At 73.2% G+C, this 17,388-nt stretch overlaps 3 protein-coding genes across 8 annotated transcripts; 2 read left to right on the forward strand and 1 right to left on the reverse strand.

The window, feature by feature from the left end:
* Window positions 1-1,261: 1,261 nt before the first annotated feature.
* Window positions 1,262-7,414, forward strand: ZNF385A (zinc finger protein 385A). 3 transcript variants are annotated; one of them, XM_064140992.1, is made up of 8 exons: window positions 1,262-1,346; window positions 1,954-2,053; window positions 2,828-2,920; window positions 3,223-3,391; window positions 3,711-3,932; window positions 4,320-4,486; window positions 4,647-4,739; window positions 5,067-7,414. In XM_064140992.1, the coding sequence occupies exons 2-8, from the start codon at window positions 1,967-1,969 to the stop codon at window positions 5,295-5,297; spliced, it is 1,062 nt and encodes a 353-aa protein (XP_063997062.1). In that variant the 5' UTR covers window positions 1,262-1,346; window positions 1,954-1,966; the 3' UTR covers window positions 5,298-7,414. The 3 variants fall into 3 exon arrangements, with proteins under 3 accessions (XP_063997062.1, XP_063997064.1, XP_063997063.1); XM_064140994.1 differs by lacking the exon at window positions 3,223-3,391 and having other exon boundaries at window positions 2,770-2,920; XM_064140993.1 differs by lacking the exon at window positions 1,262-1,346 and having other exon boundaries at window positions 1,848-2,053.
* A 339-nt stretch (window positions 7,415-7,753) lies between these two features.
* COPZ1 (COPI coat complex subunit zeta 1) lies at window positions 7,754-12,260 on the reverse strand. 3 transcript variants are annotated; one of them, XM_064141033.1, is made up of 9 exons: window positions 12,159-12,259; window positions 10,612-10,680; window positions 10,162-10,243; window positions 9,565-9,656; window positions 9,127-9,182; window positions 8,581-8,658; window positions 8,416-8,467; window positions 8,276-8,314; window positions 7,754-7,864 (listed from the first exon to the last, which is right to left on the reverse strand). In XM_064141033.1, the coding sequence occupies exons 1-9, from the start codon at window positions 12,174-12,176 to the stop codon at window positions 7,817-7,819; spliced, it is 534 nt and encodes a 177-aa protein (XP_063997103.1). In that variant the 5' UTR covers window positions 12,177-12,259; the 3' UTR covers window positions 7,754-7,816. The 3 variants fall into 3 exon arrangements, with proteins under 3 accessions (XP_063997103.1, XP_063997105.1, XP_063997104.1); XM_064141034.1 differs by lacking the exon at window positions 7,754-7,864 and adding an exon at window positions 7,875-8,001 and having other exon boundaries at window positions 12,159-12,260; XM_064141035.1 differs by lacking the exon at window positions 9,565-9,656 and having other exon boundaries at window positions 12,159-12,260.
* A 549-nt stretch (window positions 12,261-12,809) lies between these two features.
* NFE2 (nuclear factor, erythroid 2) lies at window positions 12,810-16,335 on the forward strand. Of its 2 annotated transcripts, XM_064141026.1 has the most exons (4): window positions 12,810-13,612; window positions 14,581-14,617; window positions 14,907-15,026; window positions 15,409-16,335. In XM_064141026.1, the coding sequence occupies exons 2-4, from the start codon at window positions 14,603-14,605 to the stop codon at window positions 16,081-16,083; spliced, it is 810 nt and encodes a 269-aa protein (XP_063997096.1). In that variant the 5' UTR covers window positions 12,810-13,612; window positions 14,581-14,602; the 3' UTR covers window positions 16,084-16,335. The 2 variants fall into 2 exon arrangements, with proteins under 2 accessions (XP_063997096.1, XP_063997097.1); XM_064141027.1 differs by lacking the exon at window positions 14,907-15,026.
* Window positions 16,336-17,388: the final 1,053 nt, after the last annotated feature.

Below are 17,388 nucleotides of genomic sequence, written 5' to 3' on the forward strand. Positions count from 1 at the left end.
GCACGGCTGAGCGCGCGCGGCTCAGGTGCCCTCATTAGTGCCTCATTAGCAGCAGCGCATCAATAATTAACCCCCCCGGGCGCGGGGGGGCGCGCAGGGACCCAGGGCCCCCCCTGCCGCCCCCAGACCCTCCCCAGGGCCCCCCCGAGCCCCCCAGTGCCCTCCAGACCCCCCCCATGCCCCTCCCCAGGGCCCCCCTGCTGCCCCCAGCCCCCCCCCGTGCCCCCCACTCCTCTCGGTCCCCCCCCAGACCCCCACAGACCTTCCAGGACCCCCTGAGCCCCCCCAGCGCCCCCAATCCTTCCAGTCCCCCCCCCCAGACCTCCTCTCCGCTCTCCCCCCCCTTGCCCCCCCCGCTCCTTCCAGCACTCCCCCAGACCCCTCCGGCCCCCCCCAGCACTACTCCGAGCCCCCCCACACCCCCCCCCGCCCCCGGGGGGCTGCCCACGGCGCGGGTGTGTCCCCCCCTCGCCCCCCCCCGCGGCAGCGTTTCCATCGCAACCCCCCCACGCCCGCCCCCGCCCCCCACGCGTGTCCCGACATGTGCGCGTGGCGCGCCCCGCCCCCCCCACCCCCCCACTCTGCGCGTGCGCCGCGGAGCCGCTGGGGCCGCGCGTGGCGAGGGGGGGACACGTGAGTGAGCCGCGGACACGCGTGGGGGGGACACGCAGGGAGATACACACACGGGGGGGGTAAGGGAGGGGGATAACAGGAAGGGGGTGGGGGGGCGGGGGGGGGGGGAGCAGGCGCACATGCGTGAGCCGTGGCCACGCGTGGGGGGGGCACAGAGAGAGAGAGGCAGAGACACGGGGGGGGGGGCGGCAGGTAACAACGCGAGGCGGGCGGGGGGGGCACAGAGGCCCCTGCGGGAGCCGTGGGCACGCGTGGGGGGGCAGGGGAAGAGGAGGAGGTGTTGGGGGGGGGGGGAGCGTAGAGGCCTCGTGCGCGAGCTGCGAGCACGCGTGGGGGGGGGGAACGCAGACACGGGGGGGGGGCACAGACACAAACACGGGGGGGGAGGTAATAGCGAGGAGGGGGGGTTGAGGCGGGGGGGGGGGTCCGCAGCCTCCCCTGCGTGAGCCGCGGCCACGCGTGAGCGGCGACACGAGTGTGACATGCGCCGTGCGGTGCCCCCCCCGCCCCCCCCGTGTCCCACTTAGCGGCGCCGCCATTGGCCGAGCGCTGGGGGGGGCGCAGGAGGGAGCCGCAGCGCGGGGGGGGGACACTCGGGGACGACCCCAGCGGGGGCAGCACCTCCGAGCGGCGGCGCAGGGGGGGGCCGCGGGCAGGAGCCCCCTCCCCACCCCCCCCATGCCCTAGACCTGCCCCCCCGCGGGGCCGCTACGGTAGGGGGGGGGGCAGGGAGAAAAGGTCCGGGGGGAGCGGGGGGGGGGAGGCTGGGGGGGGGTCCTGAGGCCGAGCAGAGACTGGGGGGGGGCCGGGGGGGGGGCTGAGGCTCCGGGGGGGTCGTGAGGCCTTGGGGAGACTTCGAGGGGGCAGCCTGGGGGGGGGAAGGCCGAGGAGAGATATTGGGGGGGGGGATTGGGGGGGTCGAGGCTGTGGGGGGGTCGTGAGGGGCTGCAGAGATTGGGGGGGGGGAGCGGACGGAGGATGAGGCTCTGGGGGGGTCGTGAGGCCGCGGAGGGACTGGGGGGGGGCAGCTGGGGGGGAGGCTCCGGTAGGGAGCTCTGAGCCCCGGGGGGGGGCTGGGCGGTGAAGCCCCCCCGGGGGCTCGCGCTGCCGTTCTGCCGGGGGGGGGGCTGCAGAGAGCGGGGGGGGGGCAGGGGGGGGAAGCATTCCCGAGTCCCCCTGGGGGGGTCCCAAGTGCCTGTCGGGGGGGGTGGGAGGGGGCAGGGGGAGATGTTTCGGGGGGGGTGAGGCTGTTTTTCTTGGGGGGGGTTTCCATCCCCTGCTGAACCTCTCCCCCCCCCGTGCCCCCCCCGTGCCCCCCAGGCCGGGCCGGGCGATGCTGCGGGCCCCGGGGCCGCTGGTGCCACCCCCCCGGCGCCTGCTGCTGCCCCCCGACGCTGCCCTGCGGCTGCTGCCGGTGCCGGTGAGTGCGGGGGGGCCGGGGGGGGGCTGCGGGGGGGCCACACCGAGCCCTGCGGGACTGAGCTCCGACAACCCCCCCAACCCCCCCCACAGCCCCCCATAAACCCCCCCAACCCCCCCCACAGCCCCCCTTATCCCCCCCATCCCATGACCCCCCCCATAGCCCCCCCCATAACCTCCCCAGCCCCCCATAGCCCCCCCCAGACTCCATCCCATAACCCCCTCATTGCCCCCCCCAACCTCAGCCCAAAGTCCCCCCAACCCCCCCCAGAATCCCATCCCATAACCCCCCCCACATCCGCCCCCAACCCCCCCACACCCGGGCCCGGGGGGGGCTCAGGGCGTGGACCCCTCCCGTGGGTGCGGGCAGGGAGATTCCTGAGCGGCTACGGCATGGGAGGGGGGTCCGGGGGGGCTGTTCCGCGGCGATGACATCCCCCAGCCCCCCCCCGCATCCACAGACTCCATGTAGCACCCACGGCCCCCCCCCGGGCCCCCCCCCCAGCTACTACAGCGCCCACGTGGGACCCACAGACCCCCCCCCCCACGACACCCCTGGCATCAGCCCCCCCCCAGCACTCACAGACCCCCAGTGACACCCCCAGACCCCCCCAGGAACCCCCCCAGCACCCCCAGCCCCATGGTGCCCGGGGGGGGCTGTGGCTCTGTGTGCTTTATTGGTCGTTTTTGGGGGGGGGTCCCGGGGGGTGTCCCCAGGCAGGATGTGACGCATCCCCCCCCGCCCCCCCACCCCTCTTTGCCCTTCCCCCCCCAGATGGAGCCCAAGGGGGGGCTCGGGGGGGCCCCGCCCAGGCCTCGGCGTCCTGTGATCGCCTGCAGCGTTTGCCAGATCCGCTTCAACTCCCAGGTACGGCCCCCCCGGACCCCCCCGGGCCCCCCCGGGACCCCCCGCACACAGCCCCCCCAGTGACCTCCGACCCTAGGGTCTGGAGGTGCCCCCAGGGGGTCCCCAGTGGGTCTGGGGGTGTCCCACACTGCCCTCCGTGTCCCCATGGGGTCCCCAAAGTGCCCCCAGTGGGTCTGTGGCGCCCCCAAGGGTCCGGGGGGGTCCCCAAAGTGTCTCCAGAGGTCTGTGGTGTCCCCCGGGGTGTGCCCAGGGCTCCGGGGCGCTCCGGGGGTGCCCCACGCGTGTCCGTGTCCGTGCCCCAGAGCCAGGCTGCCGCTCACTACCAAGGCAATCGCCACGCGAGACGCCTCAAGGGGCTGGAAGCAGCTCGCGCCCGCCGCGGGGGGGGCACGGACAGCGCCGGAGACCCCCCCCCGCCGGAGACCCCCGGCCCGGCGCCCCCCCCGGCTGCGGACACGACCGAGCGGGCAGGTGGGCGCCTCGCGGGGGGGGGCTGACCTTTGGGGGGGGTCGTGCGTGTGTGTGGCCCCCCCCGGGCAGGGGGGTCCTGGGCCGGGGGCCCAAGGGTGCAGGGGTCCGGGGTGGGGGTGTCAAAGCTGTGTGTCCCCCCCCCGCCTTGGGTAGGGGTCTCTGGGGGGATCTCAGTGCTGTGACCCTTGGGGGGGGCCTCAGGGGGGTGTCCCTGGGGAGGGTCTCAGGGGGGTGTCCCTGGGGGGGGTCTCAGGGGGGTGTCCGTGGGGGGGGTCTCAGTGCTGCCTCATTCACCTCCTCCCCCCCCCCCCCCCCGCAGCTCCCCCGCAGCCCCCAGCCCCAGCGGCTCCAGGCGCCCCTGGCCCCCCCTCGCCCCCCGCTCCCCCCCCTGCGCCCAGCGCGGAGGCCGCGGGGGGGGCGGCGCGGGGGGGCGCTGAGGAGGAGGAGGAGGAGGAGAAGGCGAAGGCCAAGCGGCTGCTGTACTGCAGCCTCTGCAAGGTCGCCGCCAACTCCCTCTCGCAGCTGGAGGCTCACAACAAAGGTGGGCAGGGGGCGCGGGGGGGCGGGGGCGAGGGACCCTGGGAGGTGGGGGGGGGGGGGATAAAAAGGGGTGAGGGGCACGGGGTGGAATGGGGGGGACATGGGGGGAAAAGGGGGGGCAAGGGGGGGGCAAAAAGGGGTCAGGAGGGGGGGAGGAGCGCGGGGGGGGAGATGGGGGTGCGGGGGGACATGGAGGTGCGGGGGGGGACACACTGGAGGTATGGAGTGGGGGACACGGGGGGGGGACAAAAAGGGCCGGGAGGGTCCTAGGAGTGCAGGAGGAGTTCTGGGGGGGAGTCCTGGGGGGTCTCTGTGTGCAGGAGGCCTCCGGGGGTCTCTGTGTGTGGGGGGGTCCTGCAGCCCGCCGTGACCCCCCCGCGCCCCCCAGGCACGAAGCACAAGACGCTGGTGGAGGCTCGCAGTGGGCTGGGACCCATCAGAGCCTTCCCGCGCCTGGGGGGCGCTGCGGGGACCCCCCCGGCCGAGACCCCCGAACGCTCCTTCCACTGCCAGATCTGCAACGTGCGGCTCAACTCCGAGCTGCAGCTCAAGCAGGTACCCCCGGGACCCCCCCCGTTACCCCGCGACCACCCCCCCGGAACCATCCCCCCGTTAAAGACCTCCAAACCTCCCCCCGGGACCCCCCACCCCCCCCCACGTCCACTCCCACATGCCCCCCCCGGAGCCCCCCCGAGCAGGCTGTCTCTGCCCGCAGCACATCTCCAGCCGGCGGCACCGGGACGGGGTCGCGGGGAAGCCGAACCCCCTGCTGAGCCGCCACAAGAAGCCGCGGACCCCCCCGGAGCTGGTCAGCGGCGGGGGCGCGGGGGGGGCGGGCTGGGGGCGCCGCAGGAGCTGCCCCGGGGGCGGGGGGGGACGCTTGGGGTAGCTCTGAGGTGCCTGTGGGGTGACGAGGGTGGGGGTCTAGGGGTGGGGAGGGGGCTTGGAGGGTCTCCAGGGGTCCCCGTACGGGGTGGGGTCTGGGGAGGGTCTCTCGGGGCCCCCTATGGGGCGGGAAGGGGCTGGGAGGGTCTGCAGGGGTCCCCCGGGGGGCGGTGTCGGGGCCGCAGGGGGTCTGGCTGCCCTGGGGGCGCCCCCCCCCCCCCCCCCCCCCCCCCCTCCCCGCCCCCCACAGGCGCCGCTGCCCTTCCCCAAGGAGCTGCCGAAGGCTCTGGCCGGGGGGGGGCTCCTGCCGCCCCCCCTGGCCCTGGCCGCCGCCGCCGCCGCCATGGCCGCGCCCCCCCTGGCGCTGCGCCCCCCGGGCCCCGCCCTGCTGCCCGGCCCGCCCCTGGCCCCCGCCCTGCTGCGCCCCGCCCCCGGCCCGCTGCGCCCCGCCCACGCCCCCCTCCTCTTCTCCCCCTACTGACCCCGCCCCGCAGCAACCGTTGCCTAGCGACCGCCAGAGCCAATCGGCGCCCTCCGTGGCGAGCGTTGCCTCTGCGGCCGGCAGCCAATCGGCAGCCCCTACGCAGCGGCCGTTGCCTAGCAGCCGGCAGCCAATCAGCAGCCCCCACGCAGCGGCCGTTGCCTAGCAGCCGGCAGCCAATCAGCAGCCCCCCACGCAGCGGCCGTTGCCTAGCAGCCGGCAGCCAATCAGCAGCCCCCACGCAGCGGCCGTTGCCTAGCAGCCGGCAGCCAATCAGCAGCCCCCTTCAGGCTGCGGCGGTCGTCGCCTGGCGACAGCCCCAAGCAGCCATCCCAGAATAGTCGCCTGGCAGCGGTCTCCTGGCAACCAGCGACCAATGGGCACCCAGCGACCTGCCTGGCAACGCCCCCCCCCCCCCTCCCCTGGCGACCCCCTGACAAGGGGCCCCTGGCAACGGCGCCCATCGGTGGTACCCAGCAAGGGGGCCCGGTAGTGGTTACCTGGCAGCGCTTCCCTGGCAGCGGTTGCCCAGCAGTGGTGCCCAGCAGCAGTACCCAGTGAGGGGGCCCAGTGACCACTGCCTGGCACCCTTTGCCTGGCAGCGGTGCCCACAGGTGGTACCCAGCAATGGGTATGGGAGATGGCTACCTGGTAGCAGTGCCCATCAGTGGCACCTGGAAATGGGCACTGTGCATGGCATCAGTTACCTGGCAACCTTGCCCACCACTGGTACCCAGGGCCTGGAAAAGTTTACTTGGCAACTGTGCCCATCAGTGGTGCCCATCAGCGGTACCTGTCCATGGGCACTCTGCCTGGCAGCAGCTGCCTGGCAGCAATGCCCATCAGTGGTGCCCATCAGTGGTACCTGTCCATGGGCACTCTGCCTGGCAGCAGCTGCCTGGCAGTGGTGCCCATCGGCGGTGCCCAGCAGCGTCAGTGCCCGCGGCAGCAGTGCCCTCCCGTGGTGCCCACCCCTGGGCACTGTGCATGGCAGCAGTTCCCTGGCACCCCCATCAGGTGAGGCCCCCCCCACCTGATACCCTCCCCTGGCACTGCCCCCCCAGGCTCAGCCCTGTCATTGAACTGGAACTTGGCACTCGGGAAGCTGCTGAGCCCCCCCCGAGCCCCCCCCACCGCACAACCCCCCCGCGGGGACCCCCCAGGGCAGGGCAGGGCTCGGGGGGGGGTCCCCAATGTCCTCCTCCCCCCCAGCACCTCAGGGATCTGCAAAGCAATCAGTGATGGCTCACGGGGCAGGGACCCCCCCGGGGGGACCCCCCCTCAGAACAGCCTCGGGGTCCCCCCGCAGAAACACCTCCGAGCTGTGTGCCCCCCCCAGATAGACCCCCCCCGGATGCCCCCCCCCAAGCCATGACCTCTTGCACTGAGGGCACTGAGCCCTGCACACACCCTCGGGGGGGGCTTTGCTTCGGGGGGGCCAACCCCCCTCCGCCCCCCCCTTCCCAGTCCGGGCCCAGCCCACTGCAATAATGTGTGTGGGGGGAGGGGCTGGGAGACCCCCCCGGCTCCCCCCCCCTTGTAAATAATCCCACCCCAGGGCCCCCCCAAGCACTGTGCCCCCCCTCAAACACTGGTACTGCCCCCCCCCCCAGCACCCCCCCACTAGCACTGTGCACCCCCCCAAGACCAGCACCCCCCCATCACTGTGACCCCCCCCGCCTTTAGTGCCCCCCCAAACCAGCACCCCCAATCCTTAGTGCCCCCCCCAGCACTCCCCCATCACTGTGACCCCCCCACACTATCACTGTGCCCCCCAAAGCTGTGCCCCCTGCTCTCACTGTGCCCCCCTTAACACTACAACCCCCCCTCACCTTGGCACTGGCCCCCCCTTGGCATTGCCCCCCCTTGGCACTGCCCCCCCACAACTGACACTGTGCCCCCCCCGCACCACCCTCACCCCTGGGCCCCCCCCCGTGTCTCAGTGCCCCCCAACCCTCCCTGCCCCCCCCCACTCAATACTGTGATGTAAGCAAAGCAATAGCAGGGGAGGGGGGAGCAGGGTTTTGGGGGGGGGTTGGGGGGCACAGAACTCCATTGCCCCCCCCGGCCCCCATGTGCCCCCCCCCAGCTTCACCCCAATAAATGATGAGGTTTGAGCCCTGCTTGGGTCTGGGGAGGGAGGCAAAGGGGACCCCAGGATGGGGTCCTGGCGGGGGGGGGCAGAAGGCTTAAAGGCTCCTGGGCGGGGAGGGGGAGGCAGAGGAGTCAAAGAGCCCTGGGGGGGGGTCTCTGGGGGGGCCCAGAGGAGTCAAGGGGGTTTGGGGGGGGGCTCAGATCCTCCAAGTGCCCCCCCAGTGTGTGTCCCCCTCCCCACCTTGACTGAGCACTTGAGGACCCCTCCCAGCCCCCCCCACAGGACGCTGTTGGGGGGGTAAGGGGGGGGCCGCTGAGGGGGTGGGGGCGGCGCAGGCACAGAGCAGGCAGCAGACAGGGGCGGGGGGGGCAGTGCAGCATGTTGGGGTCTGGGGGGGTCCCGGGGGGGTCCCGGGGGGGCCCCCCTAGCGCAGCAGGGTCCATTTGATCTGCTCCTTTGCCGACTGCAGCACCTGGGGGGAGGGGACAAGGTCTGGCCCAGGGCACCCGGGGGGGGGTCCCAGGGGTGTCTGGGGAGGGTCCCGGGGGGGCCGGGGGGGGGTCAGTGCAGCAGGGTCCATTTGATCTGCTCCTTGGCAGACTGCAGCACCTAGGGGGGAGGGCAGAGGGCAGCCTTGGCACAGGGCACCCATGGCACGGGGGGAGGCATCTATGGGTGCCCGGGGGGGACCCAGGGCAGCCCTGGACAGGAAGGGCAGGAAATGGCCTGAGGGAGGCGCTGCGGGGGGGGATGGAAGGGGCACCCAGGGGGCACTGGGGACACACTGGTGGCACTGGGTGGGCACTGAGCAGGGCCTGGGGCACACTGGGGGCAGCCAGGGGGCACTGGGGGGGCACTGGTGCCCGCTGGGTGTCTCCCTTACCTGTGACACTGTCTGCTCCGTGAGGGGCACATCCTCGCCCTGTGCCAAGAAGGGTGGGCACTCAGTGTGGGTGGGCATCCAGCCCGGGGTGGGCACCCAGCCCAGGCCCCCTGCCCTGCCCTCCCCCGTGCCCGCCGTACCCGCACTGCCACGCGGTGCACCACCTGCTGGGGGTCACTCTCCAGGATGACACTGGGGGAGAGGGGACACAGGAGGCCTCAGCACCCCCCCCGCGGGCACCGTGGGCACCCGGGCAGGGTGCCAGAGCCCAGGCAGAGCCGTGCCAGGGCGGGGCAGGCACCCACCCTCCGTCCACGATCTCGTCCACGGCCAGGAACAGTCCCTCCATGTTCTCCAGCAGCCCTCTCTTCTCCACGCTCTTCCTGGGGGCACCGCCCTGCCAGCTGGCACCCCCGTGCCCACCTGGCACCACCCTGCCCCCCGTGCCCACCCGACACCACCCTGCCACCCAGCACCACCCTGCCAACTGGCACCCCCCTGCTCGCCCCCAGGCTGTGGGCACTCCCCCAGGCACTGCAGCAGCTCCCTGGGCACCTCAGCAAGGTAGGTGCCCACCCCGGGGCCCATGGGTGCCCCCCAAGGCCAGAGATGCCCCCCAGCACCCACGGGGACCCACCCCAGGACACTCAAATGCCACCCAGCCCCCACAGGTGCCCCTTCAAGACCCTTAAGTGCCCCCCAAGGCCAGAGATGCCCACCCAGAACCCTTAGGTGCCCCCACAGGACCCAGAGGTGCCCTCCCAGCACCCCCAAGTGCCCCCCAAAGCCACCGGTGCCCAGCCCAGCACCCCTGGGTGCACCCCTGGGTGCCCCCCAGCACCCCCTGGTACCTCAGCATCTGGCTGAGCGAGTCGAAGAGGCAGCTGAGGACAGCTGTGAGCATCAGCTGGGGGCAGGGGGGGGGCACAGTCACTGCCTGGCACTGCCCCGGGCTGGGGGCACCCTGGGCTGGTGTCCTGCCCTGCCCAGCCTGGTGCCACTTTCTGTGCCCCTGCCCCCTGCCCTGGCACCTTTCTCCTGCCCCTGGTGGGTGTCCCCAAACAGCCACCCCTGGGTGGCCCCCGAGTGACTTCTGACTGGGCCCCCTCTGCCACCCCTGGGCATCCCTCTGGGTGACCCTTGGGTGCCCCCCATGCCACCCCTGGGTGTCCCCTGAGTGACTTCTGACCCTCCCCACTCTGTCACCCCTGGGGGACTCCTGCCTGTCCCTCCCTGCCACCCGTGGGTGTCCTCCTCGCATGCCCCCTGGGTGCCCCCTGCCTCCCCACCTCGTTCTCGTGGGCACTGCCAACCACGTAGCAGTAGAGGTCGATGCTGCTCTTGTAGACCACTGTGAGCCCCTCCAGGAGTGCGATCTCACCTGTGGGCACAGCCCTGCGCTGCCAGCCTGCCTGGGCACTGCCCCCCGTGCTGCCAGCCTGCCTGGGCACTGCCCCCCGTGCTGCCAGCCTGCCCGGGCATAGGCCCCCCGCGCTGCCAGCCTACCCAGGCACTGCCCCCCCGTGCTGCCGGCCTGCCCGGGCACTGCCCCCCCGTGGTGCCATCCTGCCCGGGCACTGCCCCCCCGTGGTGCCATCCTGCCCGGGCACTGCCCCCCCGTGCTGCCAGCCTGCCCGGGCACTGCCCCCTGTACTGCCAGCCTGCCCGGGCACAGCCCCCACTGTGGTGCCAGCCTGCCCGGGCACAGCCCCCCCCATGCTGCCAGCCTGCCCGGGCACAGCCTCCCCCGTGGTGCCAACCAGCCCTGGGCACAGCCCCCCCTGCGTGGCCCCCTTGGAGTCCCTGCCCCTCGCCCCCTGCGTGCCCCTCCAGGGTCCCTCCCCACGCCCCCTGCCCCCCGTGCCCGCCGTGCCCCCCGTGCCCACTGTCGCTGCGGTGAGTCTTGCTGAAGATGTTCTTCTCGAAGGCTCTCTGCTCCTTGGCACTGGGGTAGGTCTCATCGTAGTACTGCGGGCACAGGGCACACATGGGCACGGAGCCAGCCCTGCCCCAGGGGCTCCACTCTCAGGGCACCAACTCTGGCCCCCCTGTGCCACCGAATGCCCCCTGGGCTGCCCTCTGTAGCTCTGCCTCTGCCGGTGCCACCAAGTGCCACCACGGCTGGCCCCTGCCTGCCCCTTGCCTCCCCAGGCCACCCTTGCGTCGCTGTCACCCCCTCGGTGCCACCCTCACCCACCTCGTGCCACCCTCACCTTCCTCGGTGCCACCCCCACCACCTCCGTGCCCCCCTCACCTTCCTTGGTGCCACCCCCACCACCTCCGTGCCCCCCTCACCTTCCTTGGTGCCACCCCCACCACCTCCGTGCCCCCCTCACCTTGGCAAAGAGCCTCTCGCCGTCGTTGTCCAGGATGATGACAGCTTTGACAGTGTAGAGGGAAGGCTCCTGCGGGGGCACTGCCACTGTCACCCTGCCCGGGCACAGGGACCCCTCCCCAGGACCCCCCAGCAGGGACCTCCCCTGCCACCCTTGTGCCACCCAAATGCCACGCAGAGCCCAGCTCGGCTGGCACCGAGGACCCCGACAAGAAGCCTGCGTTCGGTGCCCTCGGCCCTGCCCAGGGTGGTCCTGGGCAGCGGTGCCCAGGGAGGGTCCCCCGCAGGCTGCGCCCCGGTCCCGGTGCCCCCCCCGGTGGGTTCCGCTGCCACGGAGCGCGCCGGGACCAAGTTCTGTGATGCACTGACTGCCCTGAGCCACAGCCGCGTGGAGCACAGAACCCCCCCCCGGGCGCCCACGCACCGCGACCCCCCCGCACCCCTGCGGCCCCCCCGCACCCCTGCGGCCCCCCCCGCACCGCCGCCCCCCGGGCGCGCAGGGTGAAGCCACCGCGGAGGTGGTCTCAGAGCCCCCCGGAGGGACAGGCGGAAGCCCCCCCAGAGCCACCTGCGCCACTCGCTGCCCCCCACGCAGGGTCTCGCTCTGTGCCCCCCCCCCCCCACGCAGGGCTTCGCTCTGTGCCCCCCCACGCAGGGTCTCGCTCTGTGCCCCCCACGCAGGGTCTCGCTCTGTGCCCCCCCCACGCAGGGTCTCGCTCTGTGCCCCCCCCCCCCCGCAGGGTCTCGCTCTGTGTCCCCCCCCACGCAGGGTCTCGCTCTGTGCCCCCCCCGCAGGGTCTCGCTCTGTGCCCCCCCCACGCAGGGTCTCGCTCTGTGCCCCCCCCCGCAGGGTCTCGCTCTGTGCCCCCCCCCCGCAGGGTCTCGCTCTGTGTCCCCCCCCACGCAGGGTCTCGCTCTGTGTCCCCCCCCACGCAGGGTCTCGCTCTGTGCCCCCCACGGAGGGTCTCGCTCTGTGCCCCCCCCACGCAGGGTCTCGCTCTGTGCCCCCCCCCGCAGGGTCTCGCTCTGTGCCCCCCCCCCGCAGGGTCTCGCTCTGTGTCCCCCCCCACGCAGGGTCTCGCTCTGTGTCCCCCCCCACGCAGGGTCTCGCTCTGTGCCCCCCCCGCAGGGTCTCGCTCTGTGCCCCCCCCACGCAGGGTCTCGCTCTGTGCCCCCCCACGCAGGGTCTCGCTCTGTGCCCCCCCCGCAGGGTCTCGCTCTGTGCCCCCCCCCCCCCGCAGGGTCTCGCTCTGTGCCCCCTCCCCCCCGCAGGGTCTCGCTCTGTGCCCCCTCCCCCCCCGCAGGGTCTCGCTCTGTGCCCCCCCCCCGCAGGGTCTCTCTCCCTCCCTCCCTGCCCTCCGCCGCCCCCAGGCCTCACCCAGCGCCACCTCGGGGCCACCTCGGCCCCCCCATATGCCCCCCCTCATTCGCCCCCCGCTGCCCCTCCACCCTCCTCCCCCGTTCCCCTCCCCCCCCCGCCGCCGCCCGGTCCCCGCCGCTGCCTCTCCGCCCTCGCCGCCAGCCCCGGCCCGGCCCCGCGCTCCCTACCAGCACCAAGGCCTCCATTTCGCCCTCGCCGCTGCCGACGTGGAGCCGGAAGAGCAGCCGCCGCTCATTGGCTCCTGAGCTGCCAATCACAGCGCCGAGCACCGCCCCGCGGGGCTGATTGGGCGAGCCGGAGCAGGCCCCGACCAATCGCCGCTCGCTTCAGCGCGGGGGGAGGGCCGGCCTTTCCCGCCCTTCCCCTCGCCGGCCGCTGATTGGAGAAGCTGCCTGTCAGTCAGCACTCCGGAAGCCGCGGGGGAGGAGCAGTTCTCATGGTGACCAGGGAAGCGGTGACGTCACCCCCCTGCCGGGTTCGTGCTGTGATTGGCTGGTCAGCTAGTCACGTGACCGGACGCGGGGCCCTTGCCCCTGTTCGCCCTCTCCGCGGCGCCCTCTGGCGGCCGCAGCTGGCGCTGACCTTTGGCCCGCGGGGTCAGGGCCGCGGCCAGGAGGGGACCGAAGGGGCAGGAGGGGACAGGGAGGGGCCAGGGAGGGGCTGAGGGGACACGGGGGGGGTGGAGTGGGGACCTGAGGTGGGGTTGGGGAGGCTGCGGCAGGGACACGAAGGGACTCGGGGCCGAGAGAGGACAGCGAGGGGGCTGCGGGGGGGCCTGGGGCACGGTGGGGTACGGAGGGGACAAGGGGACAAAAAGCATGCGGGACGCAGGCGGGGGCCGGCCCCGCCCGCTGAGCTCCGGTGCCCCCCAAGCAGCGGCACAAGCCCCGGGGGTGCCACCCGGACGCTGCCGCCCCGCGGGGCGTGGGGCGGATGCCCTGGGCCCTGCTGATAAGGGCTGGCGGGGGGGAGGTGTCCCGCGTGTGCCCTGCGCCCCCCCTGCCGCCCGTGGGGGGCCCCCGGGGTTGGGCAACTGCCGGCGGCTTCCTGCCACCCGGAGAGGGGCACAGGCGGGGAGAGGGGACCGGGGGGGGGCAAGGGAGGGCGCAGGAGTGTCCCCCCCGGGACCGCAACGCTGTCCCCCTGTGGCTTCTGCTCCTCTCTGCCTGGGGACATCCCTGGCCCCCCCTTTGTGGCCCCCCCAGGATGCCACGCGTGTCCCCTGCCCACTCTTCCACTGTCCCCCGCTTGTGTCCCCTTCTCCCTTTGTCCTGTCGCTGTCCCTGTGTCCCCCCCATCCCCTTGTCCCTCGGACCCCACGAGTGTCCCCTGCTTGTGTCCCTGTGCCCCCCACCCGTGTCCCTGTGTCCCCTCTTCCCCTGTCCCCTCCTTTTGACCCCTCAGTGTCCTCGTGTCCCTCCCCACAGGTCCCCCTCCCCCCCCGTGTCCCTCTCCCCTCACACTTCCCCCCCCCTCGGTTCCTGTCCCCCCCTCCCTTGTCCCCAGGGTGTCACTCGGTGCCAGCAGAGCCACCCCGGGGGCTGGCACTGCCGGGCCTGTCCCCACGCGTGTGCCCACATCTCACGGGCATGGGTTTGCCCTGAGCACCGCAGGGCTCCAGGTGGGTCCTGGCACCGGGCGGGGTGGGGGCGGGGGCCTGGGCACAGGGGGGAGGCATCTGGCAGGGACACAGGGCAGGGGCATGCCCGTGCCAGGTGTTGGTGCTCGTCCTGGTGCCCGCCTGTGTCCCCCCGGGATCACGGCGTGGTGCACACGCGTGTCTGAGTGCCAGAGCCGCTGTGTGCCCAGGGGCTTGGCGTGGCCCTGGTGCCCTGCGTGTGCCCCGGGACCAGCTGAGCGCAGCTCTGTGCCCAGGGGCTTGGCATGGTTGTGTTGTCCTGGTGCCCACATGTATGTGCCCAGGGACTGGGGGACCAGGGCACACGCGGGTGCCACGCGTGGGGGCTTCTGCTGTGCCACACTTGTGCCCAGGGACGTCTGTGAGTGCAGAGGTGGCACGGGCAGAGTGCCAGCGGTGCCCTGGCCATTGTGGTAGCCCCGCAGGAGCTGCCCGCCGTGGTGGGCACAGGGGTGGGCACAGGGGGGCACCCTGGCCCTCCCCACTCCCCCTTTTGCTGGGGGCACTCTGGGTGCTGTGTGGGCGCTGGGATGGGCAAGGCTCGGTGGGGTGGCACTGGGGGTGGCAGGGACGGCACTAGGGGCGCGATGGGAGGTGGCAGGGGATGGCACGGCGCGGGGGGGTGTTGTGCCAGCCGCGGGGGTGCCAGCCGCGGGGGGAGCCACGTCGGTTGGTCCTTGTGCAACGACCCAGCGTTGGGCAATGGAGTGGCGCAAGCAGGGTGGCACCGGGGGGGTTGGTACCCATGGGTGGGGATTCCCCCCCCAGAAACCACCCTGCGGGGGGGCACACACAGACCCCCCCCCGCCCTGCTCCCGCCCCCCGCAAGCAGGAGCAGGGCCGGGAGGGGGTCCCGCGGCGGGGGTGGGACGGGGACGGGGAGGGGGGGGGGTGTCCGCGGGTGCCCCCCCGGCCCGGGGCCGCTGATAAGCTCTTATCTGGGCCGGCAGGAGGCGGCGCCGCTGCTCCGGGATGGGGGACCCCGAGGTGAGCTGCGGGGGGGGGCGAGGGGAGGGGACCGGGACGGTTTCGGGGAGCCGCGGGGGGGTCGGAATTGAGGCTGGCGCTGGTGGGAGCAGGGGGGAGCAGAGCATGGGTGGGGAGGGGGCTGGGGGCCTCGCTGGGAGTCTCTCTTTGCGGGGGGGTCCTGGGTGGGAACGGATGGGAGCAGCGCGGGGAGGGCTTTAGGACCCGGGGGAGCCCTGAGGGGCGGCAATGGGGCGGGGCAAGGGCTTCTCGCAGCCAATCAGAGCCAACCGCGCGCGGTGTGCCGCAGGCGATGGCGGCGCTGGGGGAGGTGCTAGGGCGGGGTCAAGCTATGGCCCCGCCCATGGCCCCGCCCCCACCCGAGGTGGAAGTCACGTGGCAAGAGATCCTGTCCCTCAGCGAGCTCCAGGTGCGCCCCCTGGCGGCCCCCCCTGGCGCTGCCGCTCCCCAGCGCAGCCGAGCCTGGGAGCATCCCCCCCGCCCCGGGAGACCCTTCCCAGCGCCCCGACCCCCAGGGGACCCCTCCCACCGCACTCCCGGGAGACCCTTCCCAGCGCCCCGACCCCCAGGGTACCCCTCCCACCGCACTCCCGGGAGACCCTTCCCACCGCTCCGCCCCTCAGGGGACCCCTCCCACCGCACCCCCTTTCTCCTGTGTGATTCCCATTGGACCTCCCCCCCCCAAGCTTCTGCCTCCCTTGGGACCCCCCCCCCCACTGCACTCCCCTCCCCCTGGCAGCCCCCCCCAGCCTCTCCCCCCCCCCATCACCTCCTCTCCTCTCTCCCCCCAGGGCCTGGACGTGGCTGCAGACCCCCATTTCGAGCCCCATTTCTACCCTCTCTCCCCGCCGCCGCCTCCCCCCTACCCCTCCCTCCCGCTCCCCGCTCCAGCCCCTCCGCCCCCTCCTCCTTTCGCCGCTGCTTTCCCTGCTCCGTTCCCCGGTGCCCCCCAGCCCCTGCCGCCGCTCCCGGCGGAGCCGCTGGCCGCGCCCGCAGCCGCTCGCCGCGGGGGCACCGGCGGTGGCAGCAGGGACGCTCGGCGGGCGCTGGCCCTGGCGCTGCCCATCGGCCCCGAGGCCATCGTGAACCTGCCCGTGGAGGACTTCAACGCCCTGCTGGGCCGGGCGCGGCTGTCGGGCGCGGAGCTGGCCCTGGCCCGGGACATCCGCCGGAGGGGCAAGAACAAAGTGGCGGCGCAGAAGTGCCGGCGGCGGAAGCTGGAGGCCATCGCCCGGCTGCAGGCGGAGCTGGGCAGGCTGGGCCGGGAGCGGGAGCGGCTGCTGCGGGCGCGGGGCCAGGCGGAGCGGGCGCTCGGTGCCCTCCGCAGGGACCTGGCACGGGTCTCGGCGCAGGTGCTGGGGGCGCTGCGGGACGGGGCCGGGAACCCTCTGCCCCCCGAGAGCTTCGGGCTGCGCCTGGCACCGGACGGGCACCTCTGCCTGGACAGCCCAGGGCTGGGCGAGTGAAGGGGAGGCTCCGGGTGCCAGCCTGCACCCCGCCGAGCCCAGCGGCACCCCGGGGTCACCCTTGCCCACCGTGGGGATAAATAGGGCCCTTGGGTGCTCGTGGTGCCACCCGGAGCCCTCCAGAGACACTCGTGGGTGCTCCACGCCTGCCTGCAGCAGGTCCTCTACCCCAGGGTGCCCCGGGAGGTGCCATGGGTGCCCCCCAGCTCTGCTGTCCCCCTGTAAATAGACAATAAAGCAGCTCGGAAGGGGGCAGTGCCTGTGTGCCCTCTGTCGCCCCCGGGGCAGGACTTGGCCCCCTGTCCCCTCCCTCACCCCCACTGCCACCATTGCTCCATCTCAGCCTGGGGCACCAGCCCCGCAGCTGCCTGCCTGCCACCTCCTGCCCCTGGCACCCACGGGTGACATCTGCTCCTCAAGCTCCCCGGGGACACCCAGACCCTGTCCCCACATCCTCCATCCCTCTCTGGTCCCCTCCACAGCCTCTCCACCCTTCATCCTTCCTCATCCTCGTCCTTTCCCAGTGCCATCGCCAGTCTCGATCCCCAGCCCTGGCACAGACCCAGGCAGGTTGGCAGAGAGCTCCAAGCTCCCCCAGCCCAACCTATGCCCCAGCCCTGCCCAACCAACCAGAGCCTGGCACTGAGTGCCCCATCCAGGCTTGGCTTCACCACCCCCAGGGGTGGGCACTGCACCACCTCCCCGGGCAGCCCATCCCAGTGCCAACCTCTGTGCAGAGCTTCCTCCTCACACCCAGCCTGACCCTGCCCTGGCACAGCTTCAAGCTGTGCCCTCTTCTTCTGACCCTGGGGGCCTGGCAGCAGTGCCCAACCCCAGCTGGGCACAGCCTCCCTGCAGGCAGCTGCAGGCAGCAATCAGCTCTGCCCTGAGCCTGCTCTGTGCCAGGCTGCACCCCCCCAGCTCCCTCAGCCTCTCCTCGCAGGGCTCTGCTCCCTCCCCAGGCCCCTCACAGCTTTGTCGCCCTCCTGTGGACACCTTCAGCACTTCAACATCTCTCCTGAACTGAGGTGCCCACAGCTGGGCACAGCACCCACGATGTGCTCTAAGCAATGCCAGCACAGGGGCAGCTGCTCCCTCCTTGTCCCCAGCCCTGGCAGGAGGCACAGAAGGGCAAAACGGAGCTGGGGAAGCCCTGGGTGGGCAAAGGTGAGGCTGGCAGAGACCCTGGAAGGGCAAAAGTAGGACTGAGGGAGGCCAAGGAAGGGCGAAGGGGAGCTGAGGTTGGCCAGGGAAGGGCCAAAGCCAAAGGTGAGGCCTTGCAGGGCCCAAGCTGGCTGCGGGGAG

Source organism: Pogoniulus pusillus, unplaced genomic scaffold (genome assembly GCF_015220805.1).
Source record: "Pogoniulus pusillus isolate bPogPus1 unplaced genomic scaffold, bPogPus1.pri S76, whole genome shotgun sequence".
Lineage (NCBI taxonomy): Eukaryota > Metazoa > Chordata > Aves > Piciformes > Lybiidae > Pogoniulus > Pogoniulus pusillus.